At 39.3% G+C, this 24,707-nt stretch overlaps 1 protein-coding gene across 3 annotated transcripts; it reads left to right on the top strand.

Annotated features, from left to right (window-relative positions):
- Positions 1-1,079: 1,079 nt before the first annotated feature.
- On the top strand, positions 1,080-18,774 carry hmg20a (high mobility group 20A). 3 transcript variants are annotated; one of them, XM_041794875.1, is made up of 9 exons: positions 1,080-1,182; positions 4,542-4,631; positions 4,775-4,984; positions 6,334-6,466; positions 9,401-9,438; positions 12,019-12,091; positions 12,418-12,633; positions 16,035-16,167; positions 18,293-18,774. In XM_041794875.1, the coding sequence occupies exons 2-9, from the start codon at positions 4,566-4,568 to the stop codon at positions 18,294-18,296; spliced, it is 873 nt and encodes a 290-aa protein (XP_041650809.1). In that variant the 5' UTR covers positions 1,080-1,182; positions 4,542-4,565; the 3' UTR covers positions 18,297-18,774. The 3 variants fall into 3 exon arrangements, with proteins under 3 accessions (XP_041650809.1, XP_041650810.1, XP_041650806.1); XM_041794876.1 differs by having other exon boundaries at positions 12,016-12,091; XM_041794872.1 differs by lacking the exon at positions 1,080-1,182 and adding an exon at positions 3,017-3,076 and having other exon boundaries at positions 12,016-12,091.
- The last annotated feature ends 5,933 nt before the right edge of the window (positions 18,775-24,707 follow it).

Raw genomic sequence — 24,707 nt, 5'->3', positions numbered from 1 at the left:
GTTAGTGTTTTCGTAGGTTTTTTAAATCATTATGACTTTTAATTTCCCTTTTTATTTATTTTTTTAATGATAATTCTCATGAACAGTATAGTACAAACAAATATTCTTATAAGAACAAATGAATAACCAAAGCATATTTTTTTAAAAAGAGGAGATTAAAAATTTCATCAGACGCAGTCACATTATTGCAAGTGTCTAACTATTCTTCATATAGGAATCCAGGAAAGTTTGGGTACATTTTCTTATTCTGCTTTTGTGAATATGGAATTTCTCATATGATATTGTTAAACTGTCAGTAAATTTAATGTTACATATATCACATTTGTAATTCATTATGGGTATTTTACAATCACTGATAATTTTATGTTTAGTTTTACTCAACTTATATTCCATCAGTAGGCTACAGAAATTAAGAGTGTGTATAAGGGTGAAATAAATGTATTACATAATCAGGATCATCTTACAGGGGGTATTTTTGTGATCCATATCTGTAAATTAGGATAGATAGACAATGGTGCAATATTTTGAAATGTAATCCTTGTTGGAAATGCAGAATTTGTAAGGTAGTAACTACACCTGTTGCCAGTAAATGTCTTTAAAAATGTTCCGTGAAGCATTTAAAAATATACTGCACACAAGTTTATTTTTACATTTTTAATTTGATAAGTCATCGCCATTTAAATTCAAAGTGAGTTTCAACTGTTGTGCCTGTTGAAATTGTAGATGTCTTTTCATTAGATGAGACAGGAATAGTTTTAAAAACAAAGTTGAAGGCTGCAGGTAACAGGAAAATATTCAAATGAAAGAAATGATTAACGGAAAGTTGTAAACAACACAGCAATAACTTCATCAATCCAGTTTTGCTAACAGCTTGATTTTTTACTTACAGTTACGTCTTTATTTTTTTTTTTATTTTTTTTTTTTTTGTTTATTTATTTTGGGGGGGGTGAATGTGACACAATTTCCATACAAGCAGACCTGTTGATGAAATTTCGATAATTTTAGGGCAAGGTTAGATATAAAAAAGTTGCATGAAAGTGGAAACCGAAGGTCTGTTTTATTGCTGGATGATGTGGCATGCCCGTCTATGTGGTGCTATTCTGTGTCATGGCCGCTGCATTGTTATGATTGGGGAGAATCCATTGGACTGGTAGATAACAGCAAAGGATAACGTTATTAAAGGTTAGTTTTGAGCCAGAGGCTAAGCCTTACAAAATAAATATATATTTTCCACAAGTTTCATATTGTAACTCACAGATATAGCGTAAGCTTAGTTAAGAAGAGCGTTACGTGCCCGTCTTCTGACTAGCTAAGTGCTAGCGCTAGCTAACAGCAGAACTGGCTAGTAGCTAAACGGTCTGTTGCTACTATTGTTTCTGATAGTAATAAGATAAATATGTCCTATATTGTTACAGATAACGCTTGTCTGAATACATGTCATGCGTTTATAGAGCATACAGCAATGGGCGTTAGTGTTGAAAAGCCTTTATTATGTACCCTAGCTGTTAAAGTTAACGTTAACGTTAGCCCGAGTTAGCACGCTAGCTAATAACAGTGCGGTACGCCAGATGTTCAAACTAATTTTGCTCATTTCTTCTCAGTGTGACATACTTGCACCACGTATAAGATAAATGCCGAACCGCTAATTGACCAAACTTCTGGTATTGTTACATATACTCTTAAGCCATTTTGCGTACTTAAAACAGTTCAGCTTGACGGTTTATTAATTGTTAACGGTGGTTATAAACACTTGAATACCCATACAGAACGAAGAAGACGCATGTGTAAGCACTATTGTAATATCCACATTATGAGAAACAATATCATTGAATCATGTTAGGGTTATTAAAGCACTTAGATGTTTGTTTATCCCGTCAAATATAGAAATTATGTGTCTTTGTTGGCCTGGTCGTTAAGATAAATAAGCCATATGACATTTCAATGCTATATGTACATTCACGTCTGTCGTGTGGCCTTTACTTGTGCAATGAGGGGGAAAAAAGATGTTTTATTAACACTTCGTCACATACAGTTAAGTGTTAATATGCCCATGTTAAAACCTGCAATTGACCCTTAAAACCATTACTGTATACTTTTATCCAGCAGGGGGCACCACCGCATAGTTTTTATTTGTTATATTTGGAAAGAAATGTATGAAACAGCACTGCACTTTGACATCTGTTTAGTTTTTTTGTCATATCTGTGCTTTACTATTTTCACAATAGGTGTGATAAAGGCTTATACAGTGGCCCCATCAAGTACCTCCGTGGATGTTTTACCCTTTTATTGATTTTATGAATTAATTATGGTCAATGTAATTTGGATTTTTTGACCTAAAAGCCTTTTTTTTTCTTTCATAGTGAAACAGATTTCTACAAAGTAATGTAAATTAAACAAAAAATATGTAAAGTAAGCAAAACTGCTCAAGCAATGTCAGGTTGCATGGGGATCGGTCTTGAGCAGCCCTTTTCATGTCCAGCCACAAATTCTCTTTGGGGTTGAGGTCTTGACTTTCACTCAGCCACTCCAGAAAATTCAGCTTGTAGTCTTCAAAAACTGTTTCTGTGTAGCTTTCGCTGTATGCTTCGGGTCATTGTCTTGCTGGAAAGTAAATCTTCACCCAAGCCATAATTCACTTGCAGACTAATTCTGTTCTCCTCCTGAATATCATATATTTTACTGCTTATTTACCCTCTACCTTTACAAGCCTTCCAGGGCTGGCTGCTTAGACGCATCCCCACAGCATGATGCTGTCATCACTCTGCCTTACAGTTGGGATGGTGCATTTGCGGTGATGTGCAGTGTTTGATTTCAGCAAAACGTAGCCTTTTGTCTGATGGCCAAAAAGCACCATTTTGGTCTCATCAGACCAAAGAAATTTCCCCCCACTTTACCATGGAGTTTCCAGCATTACTTTTGTTGAATCCAAGTCAAGATCTAATATCTCTTTTTTTTTTTTTTTTTTTTTTTTCAACAGTGACCTTCCCTAAAGGTCTCCTATAAAGCTTTGACTGGTGAAGAACTCAGGTAACAGTTGTTGTCTGCAGAGTCTCTCCCATCTCAGCTGCTGAAGCTTGTAAGTCCTTCAGAGTAGTCATAGGTGTCTTGGTGGCCTCTCTCACTAGTCTCTTTATTTGCACAGTCACTCAGTTTGTGAGGATGGCCTAATCCAGCCAGATATACACATCTGCCATATTCCTTCCATTTCTTGATGATTGATTTAACTGAACTCCATGGATTGTTCACTGCCTTTGATTTTTTTTGTATTCATACCTTAACTTTGGCTTCTTAAAAAGTTTTTCTCTGAGTTGCTTGGGGTGTTCATATGTTTTCATGGTGTAATGGTAGCCAGGCATACTTATTAACCAGTGACTTGACCTTCTAGACGCACAGTGTTTTACATTACATATATCTGTTTAATTAACATTACTCTGTAGAAATCAGTTTTCACTTTGATGGTAGTTTTTGTCAATAAAGCCAAATGCTATTGACCATGATTGATTTCTGAAATCAGTAAAAGGGTAAAACATCCAAGTGGGTGAATACATTTTTCAGAGGCACTGTATAGGTGTTGCAGGAGAAATTGCACAAATGTTTCAGAAAAACTTGCTTGTCCTAACTGTTTGCTTTAGGGGCTTTCCCCCTGCATACTCTCTATCCCAGAGGGCTTTTTTGGTGGTAGACTGGTTTATTCCTCAGCCTTTTCCCACAGTGTTTAGTGTCGGGGGTACAAAAACCACATCCAGGATATCGCGGCTCACTCCCACGCAGTCATTAAAAAGAGGTCAAAGTTGAAAGACAATGATTTTGTTCCATTTTTGACCTGAGCTATTTGCCCACAAGAATTCTGAATCAGCATACTTTTTGATATGATGATCTTTCAACTAACCGAGCAAGTAAATGTGTCTTTATATCTTTAAGAGTCAAAACTATCGTAAGATTAGTTCAAAAGTAAACATTTTCTCTCACACAGATTTGTGAACTTCAGAGACTCATCAAAGCAGAGTAAGATTAAAAGGTCATCAAGAGTGCAATTATTTTCCAAAGGATTTTTTGAGCATGACAGCACCTTCTTATCTCTAATTATGAGGCAGTACCAAAACGTTATTTCTTCCTGTTGAAAATAAGCAACATTTGTGTGGCGGGATTTATGTCATTTTTCATCCCCTTGCTCAATAGTGATTGATAGCCGCAAGACATTTCTATTAGAGGAAATGTGGTGGGCCAAGAGGAGATTTGGAGCCAAGACAGGGAGTAGGTCAGACAGAAAGGAGGAAAAAAAGGTGACACAGTTGCTGAAAGACATGTCTGCTGTTTATTTCCTGGCTTGGCTGTGTCCCTGGTGATATTTGCTCTTGGCCTTAGTCTGAGCCTGTCTCCAAAGGATTAACCAATCTTTTGGCAGCGATGTGTGTATCCATATTTTTCCATGTCCCCTGGTTCACCAGACCCATAGTTTAAGTTAACACTGACCTTTTTAAATTATATATCAATATCAAGTAGGTTGTTTGGTCCCACTTACTCTCACTGTTTCCCCCTAGATCTCCTCTGTTGTCAAAGACGTCATGGATGAGCAGACTAGCTCTCCTGCAGCCAACGCCGACAACAATAGCCAGAGGAATGGAGATGAGGTAAATCTTAAACAAACTGACATCACAGAACCATATTTTATTTTTTCCAGCTCCAGATTAGTTCAAAATAATGCCCTGCCAGTGCGCATTATGGAGGATGGCTACCAGAACTTCGAAAACAACTGTTTTTGTCATCTCTGCAGAAGCCACGGCGTGGCAGCTGGACCAAAGGGAGGAAGAGGAAGAAGCCGATGAAGGACAGCAACGCACCCAAAGCTCCACTTACAGGCTACGTACGTTTCATGAATGACAGACGGGAGCAGCTACGGGCAGAACGTCCAGACGTGCCTTTCCCTGAGATCACGAGGATGCTGGGCAACGAGTGGAGCAAGCTGCCACCGGAGGAGAAGCAGGTCAGTGAAGAGGGTCCAGACGAGCATCCATCTATCTGTTGAGCAACTTGGATGATCATGTTTTTAAATAGCATTGGAAAAACACAGGCTGGAGGTGAGAGCAGCCAGCAGCACATTTTTTTGGTTCTTCATTAACAAAGTAAGGGATTTTTAATTGTCTTTATTCAGTAATTGCACCCACAGTGCCCCAAAGGATTGGACCAAAATATTCATCTACACATGCCAGCACTTCAGAGTATCCCCAGCCAGATTTAATAGTCCCTCAAACCAGCAGAGACTTTCATCTAATTTTACACAAAACACAAAAGGAGAGTAGGAATAAAAGCCTACAGAATCAATGGTGCCAGTGTTTTCAGAGCTGAAAGCATGGCCTTAACAGGGCTGCACTTGGTAGCTGTTAAGACACCCTTTTACAGATTTGTGTTTTATTATTGGGTTGTGCCCCAGTTATGAGCTACTCTGAGATACAAGAATGATTAAAAAAGATACACTTATTTCTAGGAATGCAACAATGCATCGTTTGAACATTGGTGTTGGGAGATATCAGCCCTGATGACAAAACCCTTTGCTATGAACGTCACAGATGGGGAGATGAGTCGACCCCCTCTCTGTGCTGGCTCAAGAGATATTGATAGAGGCATTGGAGAGCTGAGAACAGGAACAGTGGGGGAGCAAAGCACTGTCTGTGTGTGCAGGTTCAGAGTTCCTGTTGTGCTGTGCTCTCTCTTGCTCCTTCAATGCCATAATATGGTCTTAGCTGACAGAGGGAGCAACAAATGTCAAGCTGGCACAGAATCAATATAGATGTCTTAATGAATAGTGAGCTTCGTTATGGGGCAGTGAAAAGACCTCATGTGGCATGCATTGGTGTGTATGTATACTGAGTGATACAAATGTTTAACGAATGCATCTGTGGATCCCTATTCATGCATAGCTTCTTCACACCGATGTTAATCAGTGACAGTTGTCATGCCTTCATTGCTCAGGAATATTTGAAAAGTCTAAACATGTTTTGCTTTTAAATCCAAAGATAACAAAAAGTCCGGATGGCTTCACTTCTCACTGAGAATGGTTAGATAGGCCAATATCCTGGGATGGTGCCTGCCTGATTTCAGAAAATAATTTTTTTCAAAATTGTATTTTTTGACTACTGAGTTAATGCTCGCCAATATGACCAATATGTGTCTTTTGAAATAAAGAGATCCTTATTAGAAATAATAACTCCCACGTCGCATGCCATTTCAACCCAAAATCCTCTTTTGTCCTGATATTACTAAATCTAATTTTCCTCCTTTTTTGGCTGATTCCTTCCAGCTCTCCTCACCTTGCTGTCTTTCTTCTCCCTGCAGCGGTACTTGGATGAGGCAGAGAAAGATAAGGAGCGCTACATGCGGGAGCTGGAGAAGTACCAGAAGACAGAAGCCTACAAACACTTCACCAGGAAGGTCCAGGAGAAGCAGAAGGGCAAGAGACACAGGGGAGGTGAGATGTGGTCAACAAAAACACTAGAAGTAGTAGTAGAAGAAGTCTGCTTTAACAATTTCTTCCCTCAACAAAGGAAACACATTAGAGTTGTGTAAAAACTACCTACTAGAAAGTCTAAATAGATACATAAACAAATGCATACATTAGTAATTAACAGAAAGTATTCCCGCTTCTTGGACGTTCCGAAATCAAAGGTTGTGTTAACCGAAAATTCCTCGTCATTGATGGGTTTTTAAAGGATGCCGGAAAATTTTGAAGGCTGTCAATCATTTTCACAGATGGGAATAATGAGGATGACCCTCCGTGCCAGCAAACTCACACAGACAGATGCAGAGACTTTTTTTTTTTTTTTTTTGCACACATAGCCCATCAAGGAGGTTATTAAATCTATTACAAAGGATTCCTCTCATAGCCTGTGGGCTCTGTCATTGACTTTGACACCAAAGATTAGTGAAAGCGCGTCAGTCTCTGTGCTGACTGTGCTTGGAGAGGCTGCTGGAGGTGTCTGAGTGCGTCACAGAGAGATGCAGCTGCCGTTGTTTTAAACTTTATGCAAAGTTTTAAGCGTTGAGTACGTTGTGCAAACTGTAGACATAAATGGTGGCATTAATTTTAGATCTAAAACATTGTTCATTGTATTTTGTGCATATCTGTGTGTGGGCTCCACAAAGAATGATCGGCACACATTAGGTAATGTTCCCTTTGTATTCAATATTTCTTATTACAAAAAGAATGACTGCCTCTTGCAGAAAAACTGACAGTGAGATGAAAGCTGGTGGTTTGTGCTCTGTAGTATGTCTGAGAATGCAGCAAACTTTCCAGTGATCAGAGGCCTGAAAGATGCTTAGTCAGCCAAAATAAAGCCAGTTATATTACTTTTCCATTACTGTTGTTAACATACGATTTAATAAAAGATGACTAACCTAAACAAAGTCCGTTGTATTACTTTTCCATCACTATTATTGTCATATACGTTAAATAGGTCTGCATTTCTTGTTTCAGTATCATAGTTTAATAAATTGAATGCAGTGTTTGCAAGTCTAAACGTTAGGCTTGAGTGGCCTAAAGTTGAGGAGGTAGGCATGTCTGACACAGGTTGCCAGGGAGACCTATGGTAATGATTAGAAATCCTGATCTAGAGCAGGCAAAAACGAGCAACACAGTGCAGACTTTTAACAACTTGAGTCTGCTATGGTCTTCAGACGACCACATCTTGATATCAAAAATGTTTTTAAAACCCTAAAGGAAATCTTAAATGGCACAGTTCACGTAAAAGACGAGAAATGTGCTCCACTGTTACTGCATGAAAAAAAGGGACTAGAGAACTGAATGCTTTGCTGCTGTGGTAATATTTTATCTCCATGCCATTAAAATGATGATCCTCAAAGATTATTCTTTGTATAAAATATTAGTCAGGAAGAGGATGCTTTATAAATTGAATACTAATAAAATTATATTTTTATTATTATACTAATAATATAGAAGAAGGAAAAGTAAAGTGACGGACTGTAAAACAGTATAACAGAATTTGTCCAACCCTGTACGTCAAAATGAGAGAAAGCAAAAAAGTCTTGCACGTCCTCTGTCCGAAACATTTTGTTCTTATTGTCATACAGCTAAGGTATTTACACCTTTCTTTAAGATGTTTTAAAGTTATCATTACACTTGTTTATCCCCTTATCCTGCATCATGTTTTAATGGACAAAGTGAACTACATATTTCTACCTCTTTGGCAAAGCCATTCTCAAAATCTACCTCTTTACCCTCTGAGAATAGCGTTGTCGTATATGACAAGAAGAGACTCCTTCTTCAAAGTTGAATAACTTTTGAACTATGAATCACAGGCACTTGGGTGCCTTTCCAGGTTCTTTGAAGATTAAATCCACACCAGTAACTCCGATATTGAATGTCTTTTATCCATTTATAGTCAATCTTTCTATTGTGCCGGGAGCTAGCTAGGTTAACCCTCCGCTCAGAGGGCTAATGGCTCATAATTCTGAATTACAGTATATTTGCCCTTGTCATTATTCTTTTTAGAATGTACTTACTTGTTCTGTTTGATAGCAAATTGACAATCACCAACAAAACTATTCTGGCTAACTGCCCATCATCATTTTGTTGTACTGCTGCTTAAGAAGATGTTGAAAGGACAAGTGTTTCACAAGTTTGAGGTCAAAACCTTTCAAGGATGGAGGTTTTACGACTAGACTTACTTGGAAAGTTTGATTTTTGACCAGAAAAGTTGTCCATGACCACGGCACCAAACCACTTAATAATACAGAATAGCTTGTTCATGGTTTAAAGCAGAAAAAAATGGTCTTCCTGAAAATCTCTTTTGCATGTTTTTTTTTTTTTTAATTGCAGCTTGAAGGAAAAGCTGCCACACATAAAAGAAGTAATTCCCCACAAATTTATTTTCTCCTCACCTTCAAATGTTTTCTGAGTTTGAATACATAATTTGCATAAACTCCATCATGCGGTGAAGGATCTCAGAACTCATTATTTTCTTTGCTCAGTCAATGGAACTATGGCAAGAAAGGGAGATATTTGAGAATCCAAAGTAATAGTACCTCAGGTTATGAGTTCACCTTGAGGCCAAGGATCTGCGACTGAGCTCACATATAACACATGGTTTCTATTATTTGTTCCTATTTTATTACTGTGGAGAAATCTCTGTTTAAATTTCAAAAATGTTGATGACATATACAGACTTGCCTCTGAAGAAATGATCAGAGAAATGTGAAACTGCTCTCCTGAAATAGACACTCTGACACATTTCAGCTGATTCACACTATAGAGTGCTGAGATGGGCTTTTTTTAATGAAAAGGCTTGATTCAGTCTATCACTTCATGATGGAGCAAAGGCACGCTGCACCGGGGAAACATGAATCATCAGCTGTCCTCATTCTTTATTCTTTCCTTCCTTTCCAGATGTCGGGCACCAGGTAGCAAACGAGGCTCTTCATGAGGTCAGTAACTCTTCCCTGCCCGACCACTCTTACAGATGTTTGGTTGGATAAGTAAATGTTTTGTGCTTAAATCTAGCACTAAACAGACACCATAATGGCAGACTCCCCTTGCTCTTGCACCTTCTTCCCAGTCCCCCCTTTACTTAACTTAAGTAAGTCCAGTTCTGCTGGTCTTCCATGTGAACTACATATTGGAAAAACAATCTGAAAAGATATAGATCATCAGTTTGAGATGTAAATCTTTAAGTATCTCACGATTCCACTCCAATTCTGGGAGTCAAGATTTGATTCAGAACCAATTTTCAATCCAAACCAATTTCTAATTCATGACACATTCCCTATTTCTTATAAAGAGGTGATTTTTTTTCAGCATCTACTCCAATCTGCTGTGCACTAAGGAGCTCTAAATTATTATTCGACATTAAAAAGATTCCTAAAATGGGTAGAAGATAATGCCATTTGTAGCATATTTATAGTATGTTTTATCAGCTAGTTACAAAAATAAAACAGTAATTTGTGCTTGAATTGCAAAATAATTTAAATCTGAAGATCGGCATTGTCATACGACAAGAAAAGAAACGTGTTATTCAACGTGAAGTAATTTTTGAACCATGAATAGTAGCCACTTAGGTTTTTCCTCTGAAAACCCTCTATTACTGTGGTTTTCAAACATTTTTTGCACAAGGCACACATAAAATTAAGCGTAAATTTCAAGGCACACCAAATCCATGTCTATATAAAATTGCCTATTGAAAATATGTTACAGTAAAATGAGCAAATAAAATTAGTTCAGGCAGGCCACAGAGTCCACTGCTATATAATTAAGATCAGCTGATCCCATGCAAGCCCTCATCAGCTGATGGCCAGCTGATTCACTTTTAATCATGCTATAGGTTAATTGCACTCATGCTGCCATATTCAAACTGCTCTAACCTGGCTATGCTTGTTTTATAACCATCCTCCACCCCAGCTCCTCCTTCTTAGAACAACCATGTAAGACTACCAGCAACAACTGCTAATTTAAAACTGCTAATTAAGAAAAAATATTTATGACTGCAAATCATGTGTGTGTCTTGACAAAGTGACTAAACTTAAGTGATTGTATAGTTGCAGTAATTATGTATGGTTGTAGAAATTGCTACGACACACCAAGACTTGGCTCAAGGCATGCCATTGTGCCTTTCCACACCATTTGAGAACCACTGCTCTATTGTGCCATTCTAATGACGCTATACATGCCTCTGTAGCTCTTTTTTTTTGTCCTTGTCTGTCTGCAGTTGTTGGCTGACATTCTGCTTATTTTTAGTCCGGTTGACTGTGTAGGTATGATCTGAACTCAGGCAATTGAACCATTCCTGAAGTAGCCTTCATTACTTTTGTTTAGCATACTTAGCCTACATGTGGGATCAGGCCTACTCTTACCTTGGATTATAGAATCCACCGTGAGTCTTGACACTTTTCTTTTGCGAAAACAGGACAGGTGGAGTAACCCAAGTCTCTATAGACAGTGCAGGCAGGACATAAGTATGTCAGGCACAGCAGCATAAACATTCCTGACACTGAGAGCTAGCAGTGCTACTGCCAACAGCTTAGGAGCAACACATGCTCCTGCAGCATCTGTGTTGGAGAAATTACCTGCTGCAGGATTGCTGTTCTGAACTCAGGATGCAATAAAGTAGATTTAAAAATATCAATTATTGGAAGTTTTGACTTGATTCAGAAATGTAGAAATTAATATTTGCGATTCCCACATTATATATTTCCATTTTTTTTTCATTGGTTCTTGAAATTGAATCCATTGAGTTAAAAGTTCAGGATGTATCTGCCAGCCCCTGTCTTTTGATGCATGACTACCCCATTCTGCCCTCCCCTCATATCCTGCCTGTCTTTTGCAGTTACAATAAAGCTGAAAAATATTCCAAAAAACTGAATTTGTGTGGCCATGGTCAAAATATCCTCAATCTGTTGAGTCTACTCTCCCTTTGCACAACACAAGTGCTTATTGTTGCACCAGTAAAGCTGGGTTAATCCTCTTTGGTGCTGCGTTTGTGTTTGTGATCCAAACACTTTGGCTTTTGCTAAGTGTAATTCATGCTTATTAAATTCTGCATGTAATTAGGAGGTTTCCTTTGTAAGTTAAAGCTGAATGGCTGTGGCCAAGGTGACTTTATTGGAGTCAGCATTCCTGCTGGAGGGCCAGTGTTTACCGTCTAGCTTTCAAAGGCAAGGAATCATCATAAAGAAAAGAGGACGGATCTTTTAGGGGGAGGAAATAAACAAGTGAAACCTGCTCTGAATGGTGTGCTGCTGCAGTGAATACATTTTTTTATTATTTATTGCAAACCATTTTTCGCCTTTGATTTCATGGCAGCTCTGCTGATGAAATTACTTCTCCTTCCTCATTTCTTAAACTCTATTGCTGTATTTCCCCTGTGGCCAGGTATGAAATCAATTAACCACCCACATACAGCTTGGCTAGATAAATGGCCACCTCTCACTGTCAGCGTGTGTGGCCAAATGTTTCCTCTGCTCAGCTTATCTTTTTCCTTCCTTCTTACTGTCTCTCTCTTCCAACAGAAGGATGCAGAAGGGAAGGACAGAACTGTGTTTGACATCCCAATCTTCACTGAGGAGTTTCTCAACCACAGCAAAGGTAAAGAGTCCAAGCACAAGCCAGCTGTCTTCTTGAGAAATGCTTTGTAGCAGCAGAGCTGAGACTTTTTGAAACCTCCATTTATTTAAGTGTGTCTAAACACATTTCTCTGCTTCCTCAGGAGAACTTAGTGCTCCGATGTCCCAAAATAGTTAAAGCCTACAAAGCTCAGCAATGCCCCAATCTTTACAGAAAAACCACCTCTTTTAGCAAATAAATAATTAATCAGTGGACCAACCAACTGCTGCATTTTTGTGGTTTCAAGTCTCTGTGCTTCAACTATTGTCTCAGTTTCTCCTCCTGTGTTTGTTTGGTTTCCTCAACAGCACGTGAGGCTGAGATGCGGCAGCTGCGCAAAACAAACATGGAGTACGAGGAGCGGAACGCAGCACTGCAGAAACATGTTGAGAGCATGCGTGGGGCAGTAGAGAGGCTGGAAGGGGACGTGATGCAAGAGAGGGGACGCAACGGGCTCCTCCTCCAGCACTTGGAGACCCTGCGCCAGGCGCTCACCTCCAGCTTCTCCTCTGTACCTCTGCCAGGTGAGAATGGATATCCCTTTCTTCACTTAGAATCTCACTCAGCTGTGATTGGTGGGAGCTATGGCTCAGCTGATGTTTAGGTTGGTTTGATTCCAGCTCCATTTTACCAGGGTACATGTCCTTGGGCAAGATGCTGAGCTCCAAATTGCTCCTGAGAGGCACAGAAAGCAGTGTGTGAATGTATAAGAATGAAATTACAGTAAAATCTAGTATGTAAGTTGCACATTTGTTTTTTTTTTTTTTTTGTTGTTGTTTTTTTTTATTATAAACCAGTGGTTCCCAACCATTTTTCCTTGGAGATCCCTCTACTTGTACTTAGGGCAAATCTAAGCCCCCCTAAACGTACACAAAAAAGTTCTCAACATACCGTTGCCAAAAATCAACATCCATTAAAGTGTTTTGCTGATAAAACCCTAAGAAAACAGCTCTTAATGCAAATCTAATTATGAAACCCTCAGAGCAGAGCAAGCCTCGCGCCCCCCCTGAGGTCTTTGTCGTCCCCCCTAGGGGTCCAGGACCCCCAGGTTGGGAATCACTGCTATAAATAAATGCGACCAATCTACCAGCATAAAGGGGTGAGGCACATGGTCTATACTATAAGTGCATGCAGCTGCCGCTATCAGCATTTCAATGCAATATTTCTCTGACTTGAAATGTGTGTCAAAATGCCAGTTTAATACATTTTTTAGGCAAACATGTCATGCGCTACACATCATTGTTCATCACAATCAATCCCTTCAACACAACATTTCAAAGTCAAAATAACCTCAGTTTTGTTTTTGTTTTTTTTTTGTTTTTTTTTTTTACAAAATCAGCCTTAGTTTAAGCTACCAGATCTTTTGTTCATTATAATATAGAATGATTTATTGCTTGTTTCTTGAGAAATACATAAGAAGAGGAACTTCAAAAATAATCCCAAAGTAAATCGCAGTCACAATATTGGAGTAAAAGGATTGCAATTACATTATTTTACCAAATCATTCAGCTCTATTTTCGCATGGAGTTTTTTTGCAAACACAAAGTAGGCTTTCATATTTTTTTTTTCCAGTGAGGAGGGGCTTCCGCATACTTATTCTGCCATAAAGCCTAGATCCGTGATGGTTGTCCTTCTGGAACTTGGTCCCATCTCCATACTGGATCTCTTGAGCTCAAAGTGGCAATCAGGATCTTGTCAACTCTCTTATTAAAGCCCTTCTCCCTTGATTGCTCAGTTTGGCTGGGTCACTTGGGAACCTTAAGTGCAGCAGAAATTGTTTTATAGCCTTCCCCAGATCTGTGCTTTGCAACAATCCTGTCTTTGAGCTCTGCATGCAGTTTCTTTGACCTCATGGCTTGGGTTTTGCTCTGACATGCCTTGCCAGCCGTGATGCCTTCTGTAGAGAGCTGTGTTCCTTTCCAAATCATGTCCAGTCAATTTGATTTACTACAGGTCTAGTTGTAGAAACATCTCAGCAAAGACCCAGAGAAATGAGAGGAACCTGATCTAAATTTAAAGGATTTTTTTTTGCATTTTTAAACTGTAGCATCAAGCTACAACATAACAAAATTGAGAAAAGTGAAGGGAGCCTGAATACTTTCTCAGTGCACTGGAAATGGTTCAACACTGTCCTCAGTGTTACTCTTCTGATTCTTTATTGATCAGATATTCATTGTTCTCTGGATTATTTTGCCCTGCAAGTTTTGTTGGTGTCAACTAGGACAATTGAATTGGAGATTTTTTGGGAAAGAAAACACTCGGCAGTTGTCACATTTTGTAACTTTCATTTCTAAGTGTGTAGTTAAATAAAATAAAACTCCCTCATGAAAATCTGGTATAGCAATCCTGAGTTAAAATGAAAACTTTCACTGACATTGATCAATATGTGTTTGAAACTTCTGTCTACCTGATAACCCATAGCAGTAATTCACCCCTAGACACAAACACAGGAGTAGGCTATTAGCCCTACAGTCACAGTTTACCTTGGTGAGACATAAATAATAATGTACGCACCCACTGTGTATTTACTGTGCTTTGAACTCCGGCGCCTCTCCTCCTGCAGAGAAACACTCCAACACTTGCTGTTCTGTCTAAGACTCCCTATGTACGGCTGTGAATCCTTCATAATTGGTACCAATTCATTATTTAAATTTAAGGAATGCTGTCGTCTTTGTTCACACTTGTTTGGTGCACACACAGAACCCACGCTGAGCTCACACCCACAGGTTTTCTCTTGCAATTTTCTCCACGCCTGTTTGAATTTCGTGCTCACGCAGCAGAAACTCCGACTCTGCAAACAGCACAAATATACACAGCGGAACTGGAATTATTTCCTAAGAGCTTGACAATGAAAAGTGATTGCAAAATCCACTTAAACTTGGCCTCAGGGGAGCTCTGTGGCAAATTCGGTTAAGGAGAAAGCGTCAATAAATTAATAACCAGAAACATCAAAGCTTCTTCGAGTGTGAGCACATTTGCCCCTGATTTTATTGGTGCTTTGAAAATGGCTCCATTTTCAGGAATTGCCCAACTCTGTGAAGGTTAGAGTTCAAAATCTAAGATATGAGTAACTTAACATTTCTACAGAACTCTTTACACTCCCCTTATACCATTTTAAAGTCTTGAAACCTTGTCTTGATGCTTTTTTTGACATTGTTTTGACACACACTTGAACTTTGACGAGCCAGAAATATCCTGTCAGGCTGATGCGGGCTGTTTCCTGCTGCCTGCAGGACTCTCTGACCTAGTCTGGGGACATCCTTTGACGCCGCTCACAGCAAAAACAACAGCATGACAAGCAGTGGCTTGTGCTGTTGGGCTTCTCTGATTGGTCTTGTCATCCAGTGATTTCTGCCTTTCTGTGGTCATCCCAGCAACCACTTAGTTTAGTATCAAAAAATCCAACTTTCATAGATGTGAAGAATTTTGTAGACAATGTGAGAAGAAAATAAATACAAGTAAAACATGAAGTGTATTATAAAGTTTTAACTAAAAAATTAAATGGGTAAAAGATGCCTAAAATGGACTGGAGGTATTATGTCTTAAATAACAGTTTAAGATCACTACCAAAGAAATATTTGCTTCAATGATACTAAGATTTGCAGGTCAGACCCAGACACTTTACACCATGTTGGGATAATTTGTTTAAACAATATGTTCGAAGTTTTAGGGACATCATTCACATCAAAATCAAGCATCACAAGCATCATCTCCTTCCTGATGTTCCATACTTGCAAAGCTCGTGTTTTCTGGTGAAAAATCCTTAATGGCTTTCTTGATTTTCAGTCATTGAGAATGGAATTAATCACTTTAATTGCTGATGGTCTCTTTCTAGGTCATACTGTACATTGACATCACATATAATCACAGCCTGTTTCATTAGAGGCTTGAAGAAAGAGCTAACAACCCATACTTGTCATTTCAGGAAGTGGAGAGACGGCCACCCTCGAAACCATCGACTCCTACATGAAGAAGCTCCACAGCATCATCGTCGGCAACCCACAAGAAAACGAGAATCTCATCAACACTGTGAGAGATGTGGTCAACCGTTTGGACAGGTAAGGCTTTTTACTTGCTGTTATTAACACTTAGAATTATTTACAGGGTTCTTTTCACATAGTACATCTAAAAAAATAAGAATATCATGAAAAAGTTCATTTTTTCTGTGTAAACATCCATATATTCTAGATTCTTCTCATACAAAATGAGATGTTTAAGGCTTTTTTTGTTTTGATTTTATAGACAATGGTTGCAGTTTTTAAACTAGGATTTCATTTATTAAGGGAAAAAGCTATCAAATCCTACCGTTTTGCAATAAATGGCAATGCCACGTCGCTGTGGAGAAATTTGCAGAATTGTTTTAATTTAGCCATATTGGAGGGTTTTCAAGCATGAATCATACTACAGCATTTCAATCAGATTGAAGTCCAGACTTTGACCAGACCACTCCAAAACCTTCATTGTGTTTTTTTAAGCCATTCAGATTTAGACTCGCTTATGTGTTCAGATCATTGTCCTGCTGTGCAATCCAAGTAAGCTTGAGCTTGAGGTCATGAACTGATTGCTTCTCCTGCATGATTCTCTGGTAGAGAGCAGAATTCATGATTCCGTCAATAATGGCAAGTGCTCCAGGTCCTGAAGCAGCAAAGCAGCCCCAGATGTAATGAGAAGGCACTTTCCAAAAAGTTCATTTTTTGCCTCATCAGTCCACAGAATATTCTTTGGGATCACCAGGAATATGTCGAATATGAGACAAGTGTTTGTGTTCTTTTTGGCCAGCAGTGGTTTTGGCCTTGGAATTCTCCCATGGATGCCATTTTTGTCCAGTTTCTTACTGTTGAATCATGAACACTGAACACTGACCTTAACTGAGTCAAGTGAGGCCTGCAGATCTTCAGATACTGTGTTTAGTGTGACCTCCTGGATGAGTCGTTGATGCACTCTTTGATTCATTTTGGTTGGCCGGCCACTCATGGGGAGGTTCACCACTGTGTTCCAAGTTTTTTTCATTGGTGGATAATGGCTCTCACTGTGGTTCACTGGAGTCCCAAAGCCTTAGAAATAGCTTTGTTACTCTTCCAAGACTGGCAAATGGTAATTTCTTTGTTTCTCATCTGTTCTTAAATCTCTGTAGATGGTGGTTTGATGTGTCGCTTTTTGAGATCTTTTAGGCCTACTTCACTTTGTCAGAGAGGTTCTGATTAAGGTGTTTCTAGATTCAACAGGTCTGGCAGTAACCAGGCCTAGGTTTGGCTAGTGAAGCTGAACTCAGCTTTTCAAAAAAATGTGGTAAATCACAGTTAATTCATAATTTAACAAGGGGGGCACTAACATTTTTCACATAGGGCCAGGTAGGGTTGGATGGCTTTTTTCCCCTCAATAAATGAAATTATCATTATCATTGAAAAACTGCTTTTACTCAGGTTATCTTTGTCTAATATGAAATTTGTTTGATGATATGAAACATTAAAGTGAGACAAATATGCAAAATAAAAAGAAACTAAATCTGGTAGGGGGAAAATACTTTTTCACCGCACTGTTAGAGTAGTCCTCTTTAGATTAATGTAGACTTTTCGGTGCAAAAACTTGTACATATCATTGGCCTTATAGCCTATTGCCTAAGTCTTATTTCAAGGTTTTCTGGAAAAAAAAAAGAAAGGAAAAAAACACATATTTTGGCAAACACATAGGATTTTTTTAATACTGTAACAGTAAGTTCTACTAGATGTGTGAACACGTTTCTTAAGAAAGAAAATCCACAGCAAGGGCTACATAATGAATCAAGGTGACTTCACAGATAATAATAGATAACTTAGGCATAAATTGATTATGGATTGTAACAAGCACTCTGATTGGCTGAGGATAAAGGCAATAAGGCACAAAGAATCAGCAGCATTAGGAGAGTAGAAATAGGCAGATTTCTCAATTTGGATCAAATTTGACAGGCAGTTATGCTATGAGGCTAATGATATTGTACCTTTATCTTTAATAGGCTTTTTAAACATACAAAATGTTCGAGGCAGAGCTAGTAAGAAGCCCTTTAAATCTCTTTATCAGTAGGCCAACTAATCTTTTAAAGAAAAATCAATATGTCAAATTGACAATTTTCCCTGTAAGGTCTTTTTCCACTGTTTGTATCAGAATTGAACTAAAACAAGCCTTTTTCTCTGTCCTTTACCTTAGATAATTGGACCGGGTCCAGCTGGTTTTGATGGATGGAGACTCACAGAGATGCTGCTTCTTGGCGGCGAATGTCGATCTGTCACCCCAATTGATTTAAAATCATCTTTAATTCCTCTTCTAAGATGGTGTAGGTGAAGGTGATGTAGCGTCTCATATTTATTTATTATTTTTTACATATTTTTAAAACTGTTCAACACTTTGTTAATATAGCTGTAGCTTGTTTTATAAAGATTGTGATGAGATGACTTTCTGTCACTCCTGTTCTGTCTTCACCGTCCATTTATAGCAAATGCTTTCACAGTGACACCGAAAAACATTGCCATGCAAGTTGTGATCAAACAAATGTGTCAGTAGGTTTGTATTTACCATTTCCAAGAGAGATTGTTTTTCATGCTCCAGTGATGAAAATAACATGTGCCATTTCCTTTTATTTTCTGTGTGAAGACGTGTTTGTGTTTTCAATAAATGTGTTTGCTTGAGCAGTCAGTTTGTTTTTGTTGGTTTTTGACATGCTGGGAATATGTTTGCACTGAAAAGAGAATCAAAGTTTGTCCCCCTTGGCACCATTGCCCTATATTTTCTTATTTTATCTGATTTATAAAGTATTTTTTATTTTATATAACAAAAACTTTAAAGTGTTTAAATGAACTCCTACTTGTACGATATGTCACCCTAATTATAATATCTGTTGACTTTTAACAGCCCAGCTTTAAACGCAGTCCACTGTAATAATTAGAGGTTTGTGACTAATCAGTTGTTATACTGAACTGTTTGGAATTATGTCCAGTCCAAGCTCATTTACTTACAGTAGAAGTTGTGTTAATACACTTTGGATTGGTTAAGTCAAACTGAGCTGCTTTGCTTGATTTTTCAGGAATGAGGAGAAAGAGAGATTATTTGCTTTGTGGCTCATTCAGCACCACTAGGCTACACATACTTCTTGTAAACAATAACCAATATGATGTTTGAGGGTGTTAATGCTCCTAATGGGAGTAAGTGAGAGACAAAATGACAGTAGAAGTATGATAATCATAATGATACCACTAGATATTTGAACTTAGACACAGTGATAATAGCACAGCTCTGCTTCACCCTTTGACCTGGTATAATAAGCCTTTCCTGTTTCCATTCACTGATGCCCATTTCCTCTCTGCCAGCTGACACTTCCTGTCCACAATGGCTGTATAAATCACAGTCTTGTGTCCAAAAGTGTTACTGGCAGATGTTATGTTCTTCCAGCTAGGTCAGTATGTTTGTGGAGTACAGTAATTACACATAACTGCTGACTTGTGATACTGATTATACGTGTTTGCAGCAGGTAATACGTGATGTGTGATGCTGAAGTCCAGCTCCTCAAAGCCAGTTGACCCTGTGTCATGTTATGCAATGAGGAGGAAGCTTAGCAATTTCCAGCTCATTATGAAGGTGTAAATTTGACAGCCTTGAGTCAGATTACATGCCAGCTTCTTTGGGTAGTTTTGTTATTTAAGGAGCATGAGCTATAGAGTTTAAGATGAAAAAATATTGTGGGCTGAGTCTGAGCAAAGTGCTAACTTCACCATAAACACATTATAAAAATAACAATGTGAATATGCTAAAGATGAGCGGTCAAGCTTCATACCATGCTCAAAATTCTATTTTAATATGTTGCATGTTTATCTCCTTTAAAATCACGTACAGTGCCTATAAGACCACCCCCTTGGATGATTTTACCCTTGTAATGATTTTATAAACCGATCACGGTCAATATAATGAGGGTTTTTTAAAGAAAAAAATGTAACAAAAAACTCTTCAATGTCAAGGGGGGACAGATTTCTACAAAGTAATGCCATTAAGACAAAAATATGAAATGTAAAATAACTGCATAAATATTCACTCCCTTTAAAGTGACTGACCTAATTCAACAGAGGTCCAGCCTCGGATCCTCAGGGATCACCTGAGTACAGTGAATGTGTCTCAAGTGATTGTAGTGTAAAGACACCTGTGTCTGGAAGGTCCAGTCACTGGTTTATCAGTATTCCTTGCTACCATTACACCATGAAGACAAAAGAACATGCCAAGCAACTCAGAGAAAAGGCTATTGAAAAGAAAAGTCAGGGGATGGATACAAAAAAAATTACAAGGCACTGAACATCTTAACAAAGTTCAGTTAAAGCCATGCTGTGCAATTTCAAGCCGGCTCTATGACAGTTGTGGTGAAATGTCAGCCCACAGTGTGTGACTGAAATGCTTATGAGGCACAACCATTGTGCATAATTTATATGCTCGCACTATACGGTCCGATGGTTGTGCATGACTTGAGTGCTTACACTGTACGAGTGAAGTTGGGACAGTCTATCAAGACATATCTTCTTTCTCCAGCTATCTCTCTATCCCACACACACAAACAGTATTGCCATCCATGTCAGCTGCAGGTCTGCGGGTACGATATGTTGTTTATTTCTTTTGTTATAGCTGGTGGGACGTTGGAACATCATTCCTACTGTTTTCATGATGATTTAAGATGCTGTCCTACCGTTTATAAAGGAAAATATACACTATAGTTGATGATTCTGCTTGTGGCTCTGCTCTCACTGTCGGAGTGTGTGGAGTCGTAAAACAAAAATATCAAACATTTTAGAAATCCAGCCAGCCAGTCGGGAGCAGTAGGTTGGGCTGTGATTGGATCGTGGTCGGCCGTCTTATCCCCCTGTACACTGCACGACAAACGAAGCTCGATCTGACTGTGCCATTTCCAAGTGAGTCATGCAACCCAAAATTTGTGCCTGAATCAGATCAAATTGGCACAGTGTACGCCTGGCTTAAGACAGGACAGAAATCCAAGATTGAATGCAAATAGTGGAATCTAAAAATTTGAGTAAACATTTCACATATTAACTGTTTAGCATCTATTATTATTGTCATTATTCACTAATTGGTACCATATACAGGGGTGACTGTGGCTCAGTAGGTAGGTCTTCTCTCAACTGTGTTGTTACCCAGTTTCTGCTGCCACATGTCAACATGTCTGGGCACTAACCCCCAAATTTCTTCCTCTGCTACATCAGTGGTATATGAAAGTACATGGTTGTATTATGAATTAGTTAGAAATTAAGGCCACTCTATTTAACCTCTGCCATCAGCGTGTAAATGTAGAGTTAATAGTTGGGGGTAGATGAAATACCACAACTTTTAATGACTCTTGGACTAAGGTATTAATGTTTTTTTACACCTGAAGAAGAGGCAAAGTAATTATTTATGTGGTTCTCAGATATAACCAGAGGTGTCTCTGGCTAAGGATTTAGATAATCTAATTTTATGGTCAGATTTTGCCTATAATCAACTAATCAGTGACTTTAGGTAAAACCACTACAAAATAGTCATTTAAATAATGAGCAGGCTTTAACATGGCTTGGATTTTAATATCTCATAGTCACTGTGAATCCCTTGGTGCTATAGCTTAAAGGAAATGTGGAATAAACATCATGAGTTAAGGGATTTCTTCAACATGAAAGGAACTTGTTTTTTTGCCTCCAAGTGTAAAGCAACGATAACACAAAGTAGAATAAAAAAAACACCGCAACATCTTGGATTTTATGAAGAAAAACATCAAACTACTCGTGAATAACAAAAATAACTGCAGGGAGATATCATGACGTTAAGTCATGAGTTTACAAATTTTGTGATTTATCTCGTATGTTGCAAAGGAGATTAATTAGAAATGCATTAGTTAACTTCTGATTTGCAATAATAAGTATTTATAAGTTGATATTTTTTAACCAAGAATGGCTGTGAGCCATGATTTCTTAGGAGAAAACAGGCAAATGTAAATAAGACATTGAGCACTCCTGTATAGTTGGAATGACTTTCATGAGCAGATCATTGACATTCAGACTGGCATTGTGAATGACTCATCAGTTATTTGGGGTCACCCCTAGTCATTACAATAATTCCAAAACAAAAATCTCTTACCATTCACAGACACAGATTCAATGGCAGCACCCAAGGCATCCCCAAATGACTGGAACTTTCTTTCGGCCTAAGAGACGTTTGTTCCCGACGCTTTAGTCTCGTCACTCAGCAAGTAAAGAAGCCCCCACAAGGACATCTACAGTCTCTGCAAGGATCACAGAATCATCAGAAAGTGATCTAGACATCACAAAATGACACTTCACAGTTTGTTGCCCCCACTATGCACCCCATTATCCTGTCCTTACAGGTACTGAAGAACATAGTAGTGAAGACACACCCCTGCCTCACCCCAGAATCAACTGGGAAAAAGTCAGAGGTGGAGCCAGCACACTTCACAGCACTCTCTGTACCCAAATATAGGGAAGACATCAGCTGGACAAGCTGACGTGCCATCTTGCTGAGCTCTAGAATCTTCAAGAGGGCATCAGTGCTCACAGAGTTGAACACCTTCTGGAAGTCAACAGACTGCAAGCAACCCTCTATTGAATTTCTGAAGTGCTCAGTGGGGGACCCGAAGGGCCACAATGTGGTCTTCCTTATGCCTCTTAGGTGTAAAGCCTAACTGTTCAGGCTGCTGGTGTTTGGAGCAGTAGATCACCAATCCTGTTCAGAAGTATCAGTGCTAGGACCTTGCCTGACCCCGGGGAGAAGCGTAATCCTCCTGCAGTTGTAGCTGAAGTCTGCCCAGAGAGACTCAGGATCTTTTTAGGCATCTGGTGTTCCAAGAGTGTCCATGACCCTAGCTGCATGCCTGTGCAACATCTGGGTCCCCAAGACTTTGACCGACCAATCTGATTAAACCAGAGTCGGCCTCCCTGGAGCGCCTCAGCCACAATTTAAGGGTCACTCTTAAGAACTGGACACTATTGAAAGACCTGCAGACCCTGAGCAGCCTCCAGTGTGCACTCATAAGTACATGGTCTGTCTACTTTTTCATGATGTGCAGAGAGTTCACTCACCCCCATTTGAGCGTCAACTCCAACTAACAAGATCGAGCCCAACAAATGAGTCAGTCTGGTGTGCAATACGCGCTCACTGACAGGCCTTACCTCTGATATAGAAGGGGACTGATGGCTCAAAACCGCTAGCACTACACCATCGCTACGGTTCAGTTGGCATGACTGATCACCAATAGATGTACACAACCAAACTTGCTTTGCCAGGGCCAGGATGCCTCATCTTAGACAAGGCAGTGACGTCAATCCCAAACCAAGTGAGCTCTCTCGATATCACAGATAAGTGAGGCTCCTCCTAAGAAGAAGACCGTTCAGGGCACGACCCAGAAAGACGGCCCCAGGTTGGGCCAAAAGTTGAGAACCGGTGGACGACACTTCAGCACAACCAGCAACGTTCAACTTACCTACCTGACACTTGCTATGCAGCGATTTCCTCTTCATCTGGCAACAAGGGTCCTTGTTGGCTTTGCCCTGCTACCATGTGACGCCAAGCTCATCTAAAGACTGCAGCATGAGGAGTACTGCCTTTCCACAGATCTTTCATTCTTTAGCTTCCAAGTGTGAAGTTGTCAAAGGATTTGGGGGTGCAAACCCTGCACTCCAAGACTTGTGAGGCAAGGGACACCAAACCCCTTTCAGCTGCATTAGCAATGGCTGTAACACTTAACTTTATAAAGTAAAATGACGTTGCCAAAAATCAGAAAAGCAGCAAAATTAGGATGGTTTATCCTCTGCGGAGCATGAATATCTGTACATACTTTCATGCAAATCATCTGCAGAGTTGTGCCTATTAAGTCTGAATGAATGTTGCAGACGTATGCACATTTCCATCCTTAAAGTGATGCTTCTGGTGTTCCTAAAAATAGAAAATATACGGAAATCCCAGCTCTCCAGTATGTTTACTTAGAAGCATAAAACACAACTCCTGTGACCAGTCAGACACTAGTACCTTATTAGGGTTGTTTACCTTTGAACTTCTGGGATCATCTTTCACATGTTGACTGCTCGGCGTGTGCAGAGGGCCCCAAAGCTCGTTTGTCTAATGAGCTAAGGGTGAGATTGTTCTTTGATGTTGGCCCAAGCCAGTAAAAACCAGAACTGAAAAAGAAGATAAAAGCAAAGACCAATGGCACATACCTTGTTAGCACTTTTTATCTGTAGTCTAAGCGCCCAATCTGTCTCCGAAAATCTGTTTTGAAGACTTTGCAGAAATGTTGGAATGAAGAGGCAGTCCAACTAGGCTGCTTGCCACACTGTCATCACACAAGGTCTTTATTGTCCCAAAGAAAGGAAATAAAAACAGCCTCTGTGTCCTCAGTAGGGCCATGTCTGCATCCTCACCTGGCTTCCTGCCCGTAGAGCGTTGGGGTTGACATTTGGGTAGAGGAGCCAGCCCCAGCAGAGAGCCACAGATCCTGGACCAGAGGAGAGGAGGGAGTGACTCAGAGCCCAGAGGATGAGTCAGGCGTCATGTGCTGAATTGGCACTCAGCAGTCCCAATGTCCTCA

The sequence above is a fragment of the Cheilinus undulatus genome, linkage group 9 (assembly GCF_018320785.1).
Source record: "Cheilinus undulatus linkage group 9, ASM1832078v1, whole genome shotgun sequence".
Taxonomy (NCBI): Eukaryota; Metazoa; Chordata; class Actinopteri; order Labriformes; family Labridae; genus Cheilinus; species Cheilinus undulatus.
Note: the sequence above shows the minus strand (reverse complement) of the source record. Positions and strands in the feature narration are given on the sequence as shown.

Excerpts from the sequence above, each read along its gene's own strand:
- hmg20a (XM_041794876.1), top strand. The coding sequence starts at position 4,566 with ATGGATGAGCAGACTAGCTCTCCTGCAGCCAACGCCGACAACAATAGC. Across the intron at positions 6,467-9,400 it reads GGGCAAGAGACACAGGGGAG|ATGTCGGGCACCAGGTAGCA; the intron begins GTGAGATGTGGT and ends CTTCCTTTCCAG. Across the intron at positions 12,634-16,034 it reads CTCCTCTGTACCTCTGCCAG|GAAGTGGAGAGACGGCCACC; the intron begins GTGAGAATGGAT and ends TTGTCATTTCAG.